The 14,957-nt window shown below is 36.1% G+C and overlaps 1 protein-coding gene and 1 long non-coding RNA gene across 3 annotated transcripts; both read left to right on the forward strand.

Annotated features, from left to right (window-relative positions):
• Positions 1-80: 80 nt before the first annotated feature.
• On the forward strand, positions 81-2,429 carry LOC113431456 (uncharacterized). Its single transcript, XM_087969115.1, has 4 exons — positions 81-236; positions 527-624; positions 1,085-1,141; positions 2,279-2,429. Exons 1-4 carry the CDS (start codon positions 158-160, stop codon positions 2,426-2,428), a joined length of 384 nt encoding a protein of 127 aa, XP_087825241.1. The 5' UTR covers positions 81-157; the 3' UTR covers position 2,429.
• Positions 2,430-3,722: 1,293 nt separating this feature from the next.
• On the forward strand, positions 3,723-11,769 carry LOC113429248 (uncharacterized). 2 transcript variants are annotated; one of them, XR_015750197.1, is made up of 6 exons: positions 3,723-4,418; positions 4,595-4,738; positions 5,001-5,168; positions 5,754-5,828; positions 6,637-6,849; positions 11,718-11,769. It is a non-coding gene; the product is annotated as an uncharacterized LOC113429248 (long non-coding RNA). The 2 variants fall into 2 exon arrangements; XR_015750198.1 differs by lacking the exon at positions 11,718-11,769 and adding an exon at positions 9,823-10,297.
• The last annotated feature ends 3,188 nt before the right edge of the window (positions 11,770-14,957 follow it).

Raw genomic sequence — 14,957 nt, forward strand, 5'->3', positions numbered from 1 at the left:
CCTGCTGGCCAAGAAATTCCCACCATGTTTGAAATGTGGGAAAGCTTGGCCAACATATTGTTTACGTGTATGCTTATTTTTATTTTATTCTTAATTTAAGGCTAAAAAGAAGAGGCGTGTGACCTGGGCCCCTGGGGCTGTAAGCCAAGATGGGGGAATGCCTTTCTTAGAAGATTTTCCTAGTAGACCTAAACGCTTTAAAACTTCTCCATCTTGTGTCACAGAGATGGAAGAATGTAAGTTCTTTTCCTAAGAAAATTTATTTATTTAATGTTATTATTTGTCAATTGCTTACAAGATAATAGGTATAAGTAAAAACATAGTTATGAATACATGGATACATATAAGAAAAATAAAAAAATATATAAAAGAAACAATAGGACAGGGACTGTAGGCACGTTGGTGCGCTTATGCACGCCCCCCTGTTTTTTGTTTTTTTTTTAATTTCATTTTCATTTGACTCCATAGAATTTCCATTTCCATTTAATTTTATATACTTTGGGTTGGGGGTGTTTTTAATTCTTAGCTGTCTCCTCGGAATTCTCAGAATATGATGATCAATGCATGACAGCCAGTATTATAATGCCTGAGGAAGAATGGATCCCAGGATCTGAAAGAAACTTTGTAAGTATTACGGGCTGATGGGGAAAAAAAAACCAAGCGGAATTTGCCAAGAGGGTTAGATATATTGATGAACCAATTTTTCCCAAGCAGTGGGCAAACATGCTTCAGTGGTGTGTAGAATTGCACATTAAGGGAAAATACAGTTTGTTGAAAACTCTTCCCCGATGCCTCTGTTTCATGCCAGCAGTGTCTTAATCTGCCTGTAAAGGAAGAAAGGCAACAGGTTCTCTTTGCTTATTATCTTTATTCCTAACTAGATCTATATTAATATAAATCCAATAAAATAAATGCTATTTGCACATTATTATGTGTAAAAAAAGAGAACTTTTCTTGAAGCTGGGAACATAATTTGGTGATGAAGCAGAATGGTCTGAGGCAACAATCCCTTGTTAATCCATTACATTTGATATTTTGCGAAGTAGAAGAATGTTGTTGCCTACTGAATTTTTATTTTTTTTAGACTTCTAAAGACTTTACCGAGTCATTTCAGCTTCGCCAAAGGCTCGTGGAAGAAAGGGTGAGTCATTTTTGTAGGTTGCAAGATATTCAACCAGAAGTTATGGGTAAAAAGATGTAATTTCCACCTTTGGGAGGTACTTTTTTATTGGGTTAAGATTTAATTTAAATGTGGCTTGATTTCATGTGGCTTGATTTTTTTTTAAAGAATCTGGGACTTCAGGAACAACTGAGGGAGGCTAATAATTCTCTCAGCGAATACAAGAAAATGGTAGAAGAGCTGAAAGGGAAAACCTTAGCCCCAGATTCTCAGATTTCAAAAATTGATGAGGAATTGAAACAAAAGGAAGGAAAATGTGTGACACTTTAAAAGCATTATTATTATTTATTAGATTTAAAGACCACCTGGTTCCAGAATAATTTTGTTCAGTTTATAGTTTTTTAAAAAGAAAACATCTGAAGCATTTGGAAAACTATATCCCATATATCCCTCCCGCAAAATAAAAAATATTCCACCAACAACAAGCCTTCTGAAATCCTTTGCTGTAAGGCCTTTAAAGATTCTTGGAATATCATCAGGGAAGGAGTTACATTGGATCTCAGAAAGGATAGGCAGAAGCCATGAGAGATATCCAGATACAGCTTCATAGGTTATAAACAACACCTTGAATTGCACCTGGAGCTTCTAATTGGTCTTCAAAGGCAGCCCGACCTAGATTGCATTGCAGTAATTCCACCTGTAGGTTACTAGGACTTGAGAAACCATCTTTGACGGGTTTCCTGATCCAGGAATGAATGCAATGGGTAACACCAGATGAAATTATGCATAGTTGCTACCTGCTCTTCAAGTAGGAGCAACAAGTACCAGATAACCCACAGATTAAACACCAGTCGTGACAAGAGGAGTGTAACCTCATCCAAGGCTAAAGTTGGTAAAACCAAGTGGCTGGGTGCTCAAAAGTACACAGCTACCTGGTTTTGACAGGATTGAGCACGATGCTTTCAACATCTGCTGTTTAAAGTTCTCAGTGCCCTCATCAATAATTTTTATTTGAAAGTTCACAGTTATTCTAAAGTTCACCGTTATTGAAACTCTTGATGTTTTCTTGAATTGCATTATAGAAATTGATGTGCCGACTGGGTTTTATTTCATGATGTAATGAGTTTTGTTTTCTTTTTTTCTTTTTTTATATTTTAGGCTGAGGATACTCAATTGGAGATGGAGAAATTGTTAGCTTATGTAAAATTACAAGAAGATGAGGTTAATACACAGAAGAATTTAGTTCTTGAGGAACAACAGATGTTTCAGAAACTTGAAGAGGAATTTAAAGAAGAAACAAAAAACTAAAAGAAAAGGTAAGTAAATGACAAGTAGAATAATGTTCATAAATATGGCCTAAAAATTCAGAATGACTTTTTAAGTAAGCCCAGGGTTTTTTTGACAATATGTCCCTTTTATATTTTAAATTATTTCTAAAAGCATCTAATTTTAAAAATTCAAGATAGTATAGATGAAAAGGAACTCTTTTCCCAAAATTACACAGAACATATTCAGAAAGTAGAATTGATTATCAGTTGCAATGGTGATAAATTTGAAAATGGGATTACCCGAATTAATAGAGGAATGGAACATTTTTCCAAATTACCAGAAGGTGAGCATGATATCTTGCTGATGTCCTCTGAGGAATCGGTCTTAAGGGAAGAAAAGATGAACTGGTTAGGACTTTGGTTTAATCCACCATGATTCTTTGACATTCATTGAGGCTTGATTTTTTCTTACAAAATCTATAAAATAAATTAAAACTTGGGGAGCAGAGGTGTATTGAGTTTCATATTTGTTTTATTTCTATAAGCCATCCAGAGTTATCATTAGTTGGGAAGCCATATAAATTTCTTTAATAAATTAAAATTTTGTCTTGATTCAACTGATAAATTTTCAGTTCAATCTGTACAGAAAATTCTGCTGCCAAAGTCATTTATAAAGCAGAGTTCTAACGTGGAAGGACTATGGCTTGGCCAGTTCCTGTTCATTTTTTCCCCCATAAATGTTATGGTGGATCACTTAGATTTAACTTTCTGAACGCATCTCCTTTCAACTTTAAGCAGACAGAGGAGCACTGGTAGCTCTGGTTCAATTTTGCAGGGACGATCCTTTGGACACAAACCATCATAGTACCAAAATCCTGCCAGAAGGATTTTGCCAGAAGACCTAAGAGAAAAATGAGTTAAATTCTTGGACATGATCTTCCATGATAGCTCTTAAGTAGGTCATGGAAGCTGTCCTGCACAATATCCCCAGAGAAGTACCACCACCATTCTAAAAACTTTTTGATTAAACTGAGATTTGCAGATCTCAAACTATAAACTTAAGAAAAGTCTCTGGCACAAATGTATGGTATTCGGTTGTGTCTCTTTTCACTCTTAAGATGTTCTACAACTGGAGAACGGCCAATTGAATGAGAAGGGCAGAATATGTTGTCAGCATTCAGTTCTAGATATCCCTGCATACACACTACACCATTGCTAGATGGGTACCAGATTATTTGTAACAATTTTTGCTGGTCAAACTATTATCCCTTGAGCTCTCCCCTCCACCCCCAGCCATCTTTTTTTTAAAAAAAATCTTCTATGTTACAAATTGACCAATTCATTCTTTATGTGGCACAGTTTTCTATCATATTGAATCAGAGAACTGGGGATAGGGTATAAGCCCCAAAATTCCCAGGACATCATTTTTAAAAGTGGGAAACTTCCAAATTACTACCTTCTCATTAACCCTACAATGCACATGGGGAAAAAATAAGACAAAATCCTGACATCTATGACATTGTCCCATTATCAACCTATAAACCTTGTGTAAATGTTTCCTCTGGATTCTGATTGTTAAAAATAAACCCTCTGCTATACACTCTTGGTGCCTTTCTTCGTATTTCTAAATAATCAGAAGTTTTGGACTTAACTCCCAAATAATCAGGGGTAAATGCAAAGCAGCCCAATTCCTCTTCATCAAAATCATGTTTCAGATCCAACACCTAGAAAACAATTCTTGCGAGCTGCAGCAACTGCTCTGCCTGAAAGAAGAGGAGAGTCAGCAGAATGTAGACAACACGAAGGATGCAGAACAGCTGGAAAGTATCTCTGAGTCCCAAATGGAAGCCCCGCAGAGGGAGAAAGCCGAGCTGGTTCAGAAAGTTCAGAGCACTGAAGAAAACATCAAATATATCAGCCAAGAAAAAGAGCATCTGAGAACAGAAATGGAGGTTCTTCAAACCGAGAAGGATAACATGATTCAAACTGTCCACCATCTGAGTGTGACTATAGCGAGGCTTGTTCCAGTGGTAAGAATTCATTCACATTCATTCATTCATTCAATTTATATGCCGCCATCTTGTTTCAAAGTAAATTAATTTGCTGCCACCTTTGAGGGAAGTCCTTTTTATTGGAATAGCATTTTATTTAAATGTGGTGGTCAACTTGATTGCATGTGACTATTATTATTTTGTTGTTGTTAAAGAATTTGGAACTGCAGCAAGAACTGAAGGAGGCTAATAATTCTCTCAGAGAACATAAGGAAATGGTAGAAGAACTAAAAGAAAAAATTGTATCTACAGATTTGTATCTACAGACTTTGAAAATTCATGAGGAGCTGAAGAAAAAGGTAAGAAAGATGCAATTTTTAAATGTTTTAATACTAAAGAGTGTCTCTTGTTTTAAACTCCCCTTCCCTGGTCAATATTTTTTATTTAAACTAAAGGAATTGGTGGAATCACAATTTCATGAACTTAATATTTCTTTGTTTTATACATTTATGTCCTGAATAATTGTATCTCATGACATAATCTCTCTCCTTTCCTCTCTCTCCCCCTCTACACACACACACACACACACACACACACACACACACACACACACACACTAAGAGTGAGGATAGTCAACTTGAACTGGAAAAATTGATGTATGTAAAATCACAAGAAGATGAGGTAAATATTCAGAAGAATTTGCTTCTTGAGAAACAGCAGATGTTTCAGAAATTTGAACAAGAGATTAAAGAAGAAACAAAGCTTTGAGACCTAGCGCCATGCAACAGGGTGAGCTGCTGTTATTGCCCCCTGTAACTGACTACCTAGCAGTTCTAAAGCATGCAAATGCAAGTAGATAAATAGGTACCACTTTGATGGGAAAGTAACACATTCTATGTACTTCAGCATATGATCATGCTGATCACATGGCCACGGAAGTGTCTTCATACAACGTTGGCTTCCTCAGCTAAGAAACAAAGATGAGCACCGCCCTCTAGAATCAGACCTGATTGGAGAAGGGAAGCCTTGAGCTTTATATACCGTACTAGCCATTTCTATAACAACAAACCTATCTAATCAACAAAACCCAAAATCGAAGTTTCATATTTTTTTCCATTTCAAGCACAAAAATCCAAAAGTGGCTTCCAAATAGAAGCAAAATTAAGTGTATTCATTTATTTAATCAAAGCAGTCAATTTAGCCATCCCTGCTAACACCATCCATTTTTTGCAACCATTCGTCCGTTGCAGGAATCAAAAATGTCTTTCCATTTTTAGAGTTCTATTAAGTATCCTATTTAATTGGACATAATCTGCTCATATTGATAATAAGTCAGATAATAAGTCACCACTGAATATATATTCTCCTTTCCAGGATTCTGAAATGAATGTCAAACGAAAGACGCAAGACTGCTTTGAAATCTTGGAGACAAAAATATTCCGAATAATGGTAAATGCTATCACCATTTATTTCCCATTGATTGAATCTGCATTAAGTGGAGTTCTAACTTCTACCTTTTATCCTTCTTCTGCCTACTCTCACAACAAAGACTGAACTCCATTTCCAATTATACCCAATCTATCTATAACTTGTATATTATACCAGAAAACAGAGGAACATCCTTTTGCAATCCAGGAGGTCTTGATATAGAAAGATGAATTGTAAATCTAGTGGTTTCCTCAGAATAATTGCTACTCCAAGAACTCTTCTCTTGTGCTGCTGGTATCAGGGGTGTCTTCAGATTATGGTAAAAAAAACAACCCAACCACCTCACAATGGCACTGGTAACAGTGTGATTGAAACTCCATTTCTTTTTTGGAATATTGTACTTAAAAGATGGACAGTGTTGATTATGCAATTGTGGCTGCCATTTTGAGATTGTCATTTTTTAAAATCACACTCTGCAGATATCTTGCACAGCTACTTTTCCTCAGCTGTCTATGAATATATAATATATATTCTGCTAAGGGGGAGGATTAGAGCAAGGGGAGATCTAATGTTCAACAATGGGTACAGTAGCTTGTTCACATGAATGCAATTTAAAAAATGCACTCTGGTTGATCAAGACATGTTTCTTAATAGCACAAGATTGTGATCTTTTTGACTATGAAATTTTATTTTATTCCTGCTATGGAATAAAATAAAATTTCATAGTCAAAAAGATCACAATCTATGCCTTTAGTGGTTGTGAGAAAAACCACTGATTTTAAAAGATGAAAACCTTTGTTAATTTCAGCCTGTTTCCTTTTTATTTCAGGAGGCTCTGAAGAAATTTCCAGAGCTGGAAAAAAGATCTGAATATTTCATAAAAATCTCTCTTCAGATCAAGAATCAGTTTGATAGCAAGAAAGCTGTAATAGCCCAGTGGCTTCCTGACATTTCTCCCCAGGAAGCCAATAACATCAAAAGGCTTCAAACAGAAGATGAGCGTATAAGTAACAGCCTCTACAACTCGTTGAACAAACTTCAGGTACTAGCTTTAAACAATGTTTCGTATCACATGCTAAACCAGGGGTCCCAAACTTGGTAACTTCTTGGTAGAATTCTGGGAGTTGAAGTCCACAAGTCTTAAAGTTGCCAAGTTTGGAGACCTCTGTGCTAAACTATTAAGTGCTTTGTTTAGTTTAGTTTTGTATGTACAGGTGGGCCATGACTTACAATTGTAATGGAGTCTGCCCATTCAGGTCATAAGTTGTGACCACCATAGAACAGGTGATCACCATAATATGATGATTGTAAACAAAGGGGAAAAGAAATACGACAGAGAAGGGAAGCCGGTAAGGCAGAGGCTAGAAGAAGGGGGGGTAGAAAGGTTTGTTGGGAAAAGAAAGAAAGGGAAAAGGTGGAGAAAAGCTACAATGTTTTGAAATTAAATGGAAAAAAGGAATTTTTTATGGATAATGGATAAAGTATAATTTTTTTTTTAAAAAAAAAAAGATTTTGCAAGGTACATAAGATGAGATGGTAGTATTGTAATGGTTTAAGAGTTGATAAGAGATTAAAATGTTAAAATGTTTAAAAATGATTGGCTTTAAAACTTAATAATAGGAGAGGTTTAGAATATTGTTTTAATTAAAGAGTTTAATAAAATTATGGTATTGATGGTATTATAAAATTTTTATTATAGTATTTCTTTTTAATATTTGGATTTATTGTCTAATTATGCACTTAATTGTGTTGGATGTATTAGTTAGATAGAATGTACCAAGCAAAATCTGATTGGGTATTAGATATTATTTTAAAGATTAATTTGATTAACTTAGGGGGGAGATAGAAAGGCATCATACTCTGATTAATGATTTCAGGAGAAACTGATTTTCTTTTTTTTTTATAAGGGATGAGACAAAGGGATGATAAAAAATGGACAAAAGATACAAGTATAATGATTTAAACTAAGATGATTAATTAAGGTAGAATTAAGAAGTGTGAAATATGTGGAGAAGTTAATATAGAAGGTTTAGAATGGTAAATAAAATAAGTAATGATATGTAAGATGAGCATGAATATAATTGAAGTCCATGAAGAGAGAGATACCTGGGCCCAAGTTACTTTCCAAAAGATTTTTTTATGTTTTGTGTGTTGTGTGTATATGTCTTTTTGGGGGAGAATTGGTAAAAACTTGTAGAAATATAGAATGAGAATAATGGTAACTAAGTCAGAAAGAATCAGATGAAATAATAATAATGATATTGAATAAGAGTAAAGAGAAGTAAAGAGAAATTGAATAAGAGGTTTTGGTATATTATATGGAAATGGTTTAAAACAGAATCATAATTTATCTGACTTGTTAAATTTACAATGGAAAAAGGTTTAAACATGTAATGAATAATGATAATTTGTGTGTCTTAAAAATTAATAAAACTTGTTTAAAAAAAAAAAAAAAGAACAGGTGATCACACAAGTGACCCAATTTTACAACATTTTAGGCAGTTTGCCATTAGTGAACTGTAGTCATTAAGTGAACCCATTGTTCATTAATGACCACAAATTGGGAAAACTAGCATTAACTTCCAGGTTTGGGCAAAACCCAGAAGTTAATGCTAGTTTTCAGCATAAAATATGATAAACCCAGTCATGTGACCACACAACACAGGAAATGACTGCGTGGTGGCCACGGCTGTCAGAACTTCACAACAAGGTTGTAAGTACCATTGGGTTTTGTCTGTGGTAACTTTGGTCACTAAGCGACCGGTGATTAGTCAAGGACTACCTGTATCTAAATCTATCCTTTGGGTTTAAACTATGATTCATGGCTTAGTGGACCTTGCAAACTCAGTTATGGCTTGATCAGTAAATTAAGTTAAATAAATTCCTAGAATAAAGTCACATGTGAATCTGTTAGTTTCTATTAGTTCTTTCGTACACTTTACATTACAGGTAATCCTCAACTTGCAACCACAATTATGCCCAACATTTCTGTTGCTAAGCAAGACAGTTGTTAAATGAGTTTTGTCCCATATTACGACCTTTCCTGTCATAGTCAGTGAATCAACACGGTTGTTAAGTTAGTATCACAGTTGTTAAGTGATAATGGCTTCTCCATTAAGTTTGCTTGTCAGAAGGCCGTAAAAGGTGATTACATGACCCCGGGACTCTGTAACCATCATAAATATGAGCTAGTTACCAAGGATCTTAATTTTGATCACAAGACCATGGGGATGCTGCAGTGGCCATAAATATATTAACAACTTTTAACAGTCAGTAAATGTAAATATGTTCAGGTTTTAAGGCAGATCTCTCTTGTATCAGAGCAGAGGTCTATCTAGCTCAACCTTCCCAGAATTCCCTAGCCAGCAACCCTTTGTTGGGAATTTGAGACAATGTCTATATATCCGGAGGGCACCCAGGTTGGGAAAGTTGATCCAGTCCACAATTCTGTTGTTTGTAGTCTATTGGTATCTTAGGAACAGCCAGTTCTGCACCTCAGGAACAAACACCACAAACTCTCTTCAACGATGGGCAACGTATGATTCAATAAGTGGGAAAAAGAACAGGCTGTTGCAGTTTTTAATAGGGGTGGTAGCCCACATTAAAGAAGACAGGTTTTGTGGCACCTTTGAAAGCTGAACAAACGTATTGTAAAGTTTAAGTTTAGTTACGGAGTAAAGCTAAAATGGTGTGTGTGCAGCTTATCCCAAGATAAATTACTAAACTCAACTAGTTTTTGAGCTCTTGTGTTCGGTTAGTAATAGCAATAGCACTTAAACTTGTATACTACTTCATAGTTCTTTTCAGCCCCTCTCTAAGCAGTTTACAGAATCAGCATATTGCCTCCAACAATCTGGGTCCTCATTTTACCCACCTCGGAAGGATGGAAGGCTGAGTCAACCTTGAGGAGGAGTTCCAGGATCGAATTCCTGCCTATGGGCAGAGTCAGCCTGTAATACTGCAGTTTAACCACTATACCACCACAGCTCTTAATTAACTTCTTCATCTCCAGCAGTACTTGTTTAGCTGCTTGTGCGACAAAAGAAAGGAATACTACACAAACGTCAGCAAGTACACAAGGGAGCTGCTTGATGAGCGAAAAAATCAACATGCACAGCGAATGCAAATTCAGGAACTCGGAAAGCCTCACTTGAAACAGCAGGGACCTGGATCGCAGCAGCCTGGTCTCTCTGAACTGATGCAGAGCTTGGATGGTCTCACTGAGGTAATGGTTTTCCAAAGATTGCCTGCTTGGGACTGGAGTTGGGGAAAGCAACATTGCCAGGACATTGCTACGTCTCCAAGCACCATTTCCAAACCCCCTCCCTCAACTAAACTACAGTTCAGAAGAATGAAATGGCCAAAATAACATGCATTTGGAAAATTTCACACACTCCCACAACATTTGGATATGGAAGCATCTTGACCATTGCATAACAGAACCTGAAATATTTGTCATCCTGTGTTGTGGGCTGTGATAATGACTTCCATCATTTGCTGATTTTTTTTTAAAAAACTATTTAATTAGAAAATGTACATTTGTTGGTTATACAACAATAAAAGCAATAACCCTGCAGCTCCCTGGCAACAGCAATCAGTTAAAGAAGCCCCTTGATGAGACCTATCCCACTCCAGATTCCCCAGGCCCATTGGCAAAGCCAAGGTCTTCAGAGCCTTGTGAAACAGGGTCAAAGTGGGGGCTAGTCTTATCTCTGCTGAGATGATGAGTTAATAGCAAAAGCAATAGCACTTAGACTTATATACCACTTTATAATGCTTTACAGCCCTCTCTCAGTAGTTTACAGAGTCAGCATATTTCCCCCAACAATTTGGCTCCTCATTTTATACCGACCTCGGAAGGATAGAAGGCTGAGTCAACCTTGAGCCTGATGTGATTCAAACTGCCAAATTGCAGGCAGCAGAAGTAGCCTGCAGTACTGAACTCTAACTACTGCGCCACCACGGCTCCGAGTTAAGGTCAGTCTTTAGAGCCATTTCCTGGAGACTTGTGTTCCAGAAGTCAATAGGCTACTAAGGCTGATGCCGCAAAGGTTCTGCCTCTGATCCACAATGATATTGTACAATGCCATTGAAAAGCCAAGGTCTTTCAGAAGTCAGTGAAGGACTAGAGAGCCACTGGCTTTTTTTTTTCTGTTACCTTTCGCACCTGGATTCAAAAGGAAAAATACCTATGCTTCATGGAAGACAGGTTATTAACAAGTTAAAACTTTTTACCTTTGATGCCTATGGAGATTCTTAGTCCTCCGGGTCATGGTTGTCCCATGGGTGCTTTTTCAAGAGCTGAAGAAGTTCTTGCAAAACATATTCAAAGAAAAACCAGAAAGTCCAATTGCCTCTTGAAATAAAGCACCTTTGGGTTTTTATCTCGATGTAATAATAGATGCTGTCAATACTGCTTTTCTTTCCAAGAGAGCTCAGGGCAGTTTCTGAGAGAAGAATTAAAAAAAAATGTAAATGAAACCATCATATAAAAAGTTGAACATTCTGTTTGACAAAAATAAATATTTACATAATTTGGGGGGAGGCTACTTTGTCAATTATATTCAAGATGGCACAGAAGAAGGAATACTAAACCAGAGTTAAGCATTTTTCCTAAAGGTACAGCATTTTTCAAAATCAGCCCTTGGCATGTCCAATTAAAACTTGCAAGAAGAAAATAATGTATCTATTGGTATTTCATTCCCACTATGATGGCTCTTTGGACAGGGTGGGAAGATAAATCAGCTTAACGTTTCTTTTCAGTGTGGTTAATTGAGCTAGAAGGGTTAATACTGTATCTGTGTTAAAAGGTTTCTGCATAAATTCTCTTCCCAGTTACCATGCTGCAAAAAATAAGTCATGATACATGTCTTGACAAACCAGATCATTTTTATGTATTTCTTGGCGCAGCAAATGTCAAAAGAAGTTTCTGAAATGGAAGAAGAACTCGGTAGCACAGAGGTTACGTTACAAGAGTTGGAACATAAGAACACTGAGGTGGAACAGTATTTGGAACGGTGCTCATATGTTGATTTCCAAGGCTTTGAGGCAACAACAAAGCAAAATATTGAAAAGTTTCAGTCCATTAATCAATTTCTTCAATAGCTCAGGTACGAGATGCAGATTTAAAAGGTGTAGCACAATATTATTGTTTTTGCCTTGTCAAGGGTGCGCTTGGAGATAATGCTGTACATGTAGTTGCGTGTTTCTTATAGTTTAATAATCCAAAGCAACTTGGATTATTGGACGTTGATCTAATTTGCAGAAGGTGTGTTCTGGTGTAATTGGATGACTCTATGTAAGAGATAGCAATGTAACATACCTCCCTTAAGATTTATCGCTGCCTTTATATTACAGCCCTATTTTCAAGCTAGATCTGCGTTGGAAGCCATAAATGCCAACTACTGCAGAGAGATTGATGCTACTCTGAAAGCATGTAGAGAAGAAACAAAGGAACTGATTCTACAGTTAGATATGTTAGAAAAAGATCAAAAATCCTGTGGTGTTGCTAATACCTCACGAGAAGAAGAAAACCATAAGCTAAGATATAAACTGGAAGCAACCGAACAAGATACAAAGGTGTGTTTTTGTTAAACTCCTGTTTGACACCTCAGCCTGATGTCTCTTCATTTGTCTAATCTGATTAATGCTTAGTTCTTTTCTATTCAGCTTTTCCTGGTATGCCATTTATTAAATTTCTATTTAGTCTCTGCTTTCCCAAATATATGATGTTCCCAAATCCATTCTAGTTCTTAAATAGGTTTCCTGAGAGAATAAGTTTTATCCAACTTTTTTAGTTGAAAAGAACAGACATCAATGAGGCAGACTTTGACAAATCATGACATTTTGATTTAAAATAAATCTATAGGATGACGCTTATAAATCTGTGGTTGCAGGAAACATGATATTGGGTAATCTCTGCCATATAAAAATAAAGAGTGTTTTCCCAATCGATGCATGAAATGGCACCGGGTTACCTTTTATAAATGAGGAAGTACACTGTTGGGAATTAGTTTTGCTTATATTCGTCTTCCTTTGATGCTGCATCTCTTACTATTGTTTTTCTGATCGTTTTCACTGTTTTCAGGCCACACTTTTTTTTATAAAGAGCCCAGCATTCAAAATATTGGAATCATTGTGATCTTCAGAGCTTCAGATCCAATTAACTCTACATGTATCGGAGTTATCACCAATAACAGCTAAACGTTTTTTCCACCTTTGAAAATAAAATCTGGAAGTGGTGTTCCATTTTCTAATAACACACTTTCTTTTTCAAAGAATCTGCAGTTGAAAATCCAAGAACTAGAAAGCATAATAAATGAAGGAAGTAAGAATCTCCAGGAAAAAGAGAAAACAATAGCCATACTAGAAATGAAACTTAATGTGAAAGCTTCCAGGAGTGAAGTCATCAAGCTTCAAGCTGCATTAGAGGAAAAAGAAAATTGCTTAAGAAATGCATTAAGTGAGAGAGAAGCACTCAGGGTATTGTATGTATAAGTGACTTCTCATGTTGGGAGTAAAATATTTATTCATGGGATTCACACAAATGTCTTAGATCTTCACATTTTCTCTCTGCAATTCCTATATAAAACTTATGCAATGTTCTGGGCTGCTGGACACTGGAAGGCAAGTTTATACAAAGGAATTATCAGCTCACAATGTTATGCTTCCTCCCAGCCTTGCTTGTGGCTAAACATACTCCTCCTCAAAGAAAATGAAAGTGCTCTACAACTTTGGCCCATTCTCTGGTGTTCTCTAGTATTTTTAATGCAATTCAGTTATTTGTGGAATGAAACCATGGAAGGACAATTTCCTGCAGATCAGATAAGGCACCAACTGTTAGCACCACAGGGTGCTAACTCTGATCTCTTGCTGGATCCAAACCTCCATCTGAAAAGGGTCCTGACATTATTACTTTGATCTGAAGAGGTATGTAGCTCATTTTTACTAAAAGTCTATTATCTAATATGTAAATATGATTTCATTTTCTAAAGTGCTTATTGGGCACTTGGAAATATACAACTGTTGTTGTCTTCTCAAGAGATCATGTTTTTCTTTTTCTTACTAGGCCCTGGTGGATAAAGGTGTTGGATTATATAAGGAGGAAATTGAAGGCCTGAGAACTCAGCTTGTTAAAGCTGATATGGCAAAAATGAAACAATCCAAATTGTTTGATCGAGAGTAAGTTCCATTTCCTTGAAAAGGCAATTCTATAGAGCACAGATTCTGTCCTCATTTGGATATTTATCATCTTGGTGCATTTTTCCGTATCTGAGAAAGCAAAAAAGCAATATTTCTTTAATATTTTGTCCTTTTATCTTACAAGAAATGCCTTCTTTGGATAACAGCTGATACCTTGGGCATTTCACAAAAGTATTTCTTAATTTCATTAAAAAGAGCATAAGAAGGATATAATTTTTTTTAGAAAAATGTAGTTAGGTATATGAAGTTGAGGGAAGTGCTAGGATGGTAATTATTTCCAGTATAATGTGTAGAATCTTCATAGGAACCTATGTTATTAGAAGTTAACAATGAATCATATAATCTTTTTATGCAAACATCCTGAGTCCTGCCACCTGGCAGTTAATATACTGGACTTTTTTTTTTTAGTATTTATTTGATTTGTCAATCGCTTACAAGATACAGGTATAAGAATAAATATACTGTAGTTTTGAATACATGAGATAGATACTTACAAGAAAAATAAAAAAACAATAGGACAGGGATGGTAGGCACGATAGGTGCGCTTATGCATGCCCTTACAGGCCTCTTATGAAGGGGATGAGGTCAATAGTAGCAGTCTAAGGTTAAGTTTTTGGGGGTTTGGAGGAAGAAACCACAGAGTCAGGTAGAGTATTCCAAACATTGACCACTCTGTTCACTGGAAGTCGTATTTTTCTGCAGTCAAGTTTGGTGAGTTTGTATCTGTTGTGTGCTCTTGTATTGTTATAATTAAAGCTGAAGTATACATTTTGCAGTAGGACATTGCAATGTATGATTTTATATACTATATTTGGAATCGGACCGGAGGCGGCGTAGTTTCTAGGTTTTCTAGGTCCTAGAGTTTCTAGAGTGACCTTACTTGGATTTGGGGGAGAATTCTAGAGAGATCAAATAGAAAGTGTTTTAAATGAGATCTAGTTTGGTTTT

The sequence above is a fragment of the Notechis scutatus genome, chromosome 6, assembly GCF_049901735.1.
Source record: "Notechis scutatus isolate UNSWTSFEM ecotype Mainland chromosome 6, rNotScu1.2, whole genome shotgun sequence".
NCBI lineage: Eukaryota > Metazoa > Chordata > Lepidosauria > Squamata > Elapidae > Notechis > Notechis scutatus.

Bases quoted from the DNA above. Each gene is read 5' to 3' on its own strand.
- LOC113431456 (XM_087969115.1), top strand. From the start codon at position 158: ATGCCTTTCTTAGAAGATTTTCCTAGTAGACCTAAACGCTTTAAAACT. The intron at 625-1,084 runs GTAAGTATTACG...TATTTTTTTTAG, and splicing joins CAGGATCTGAAAGAAACTTT to ACTTCTAAAGACTTTACCGA. The intron at 1,142-2,278 runs GTGAGTCATTTT...TTTATATTTTAG, and splicing joins AAAGGCTCGTGGAAGAAAGG to GCTGAGGATACTCAATTGGA.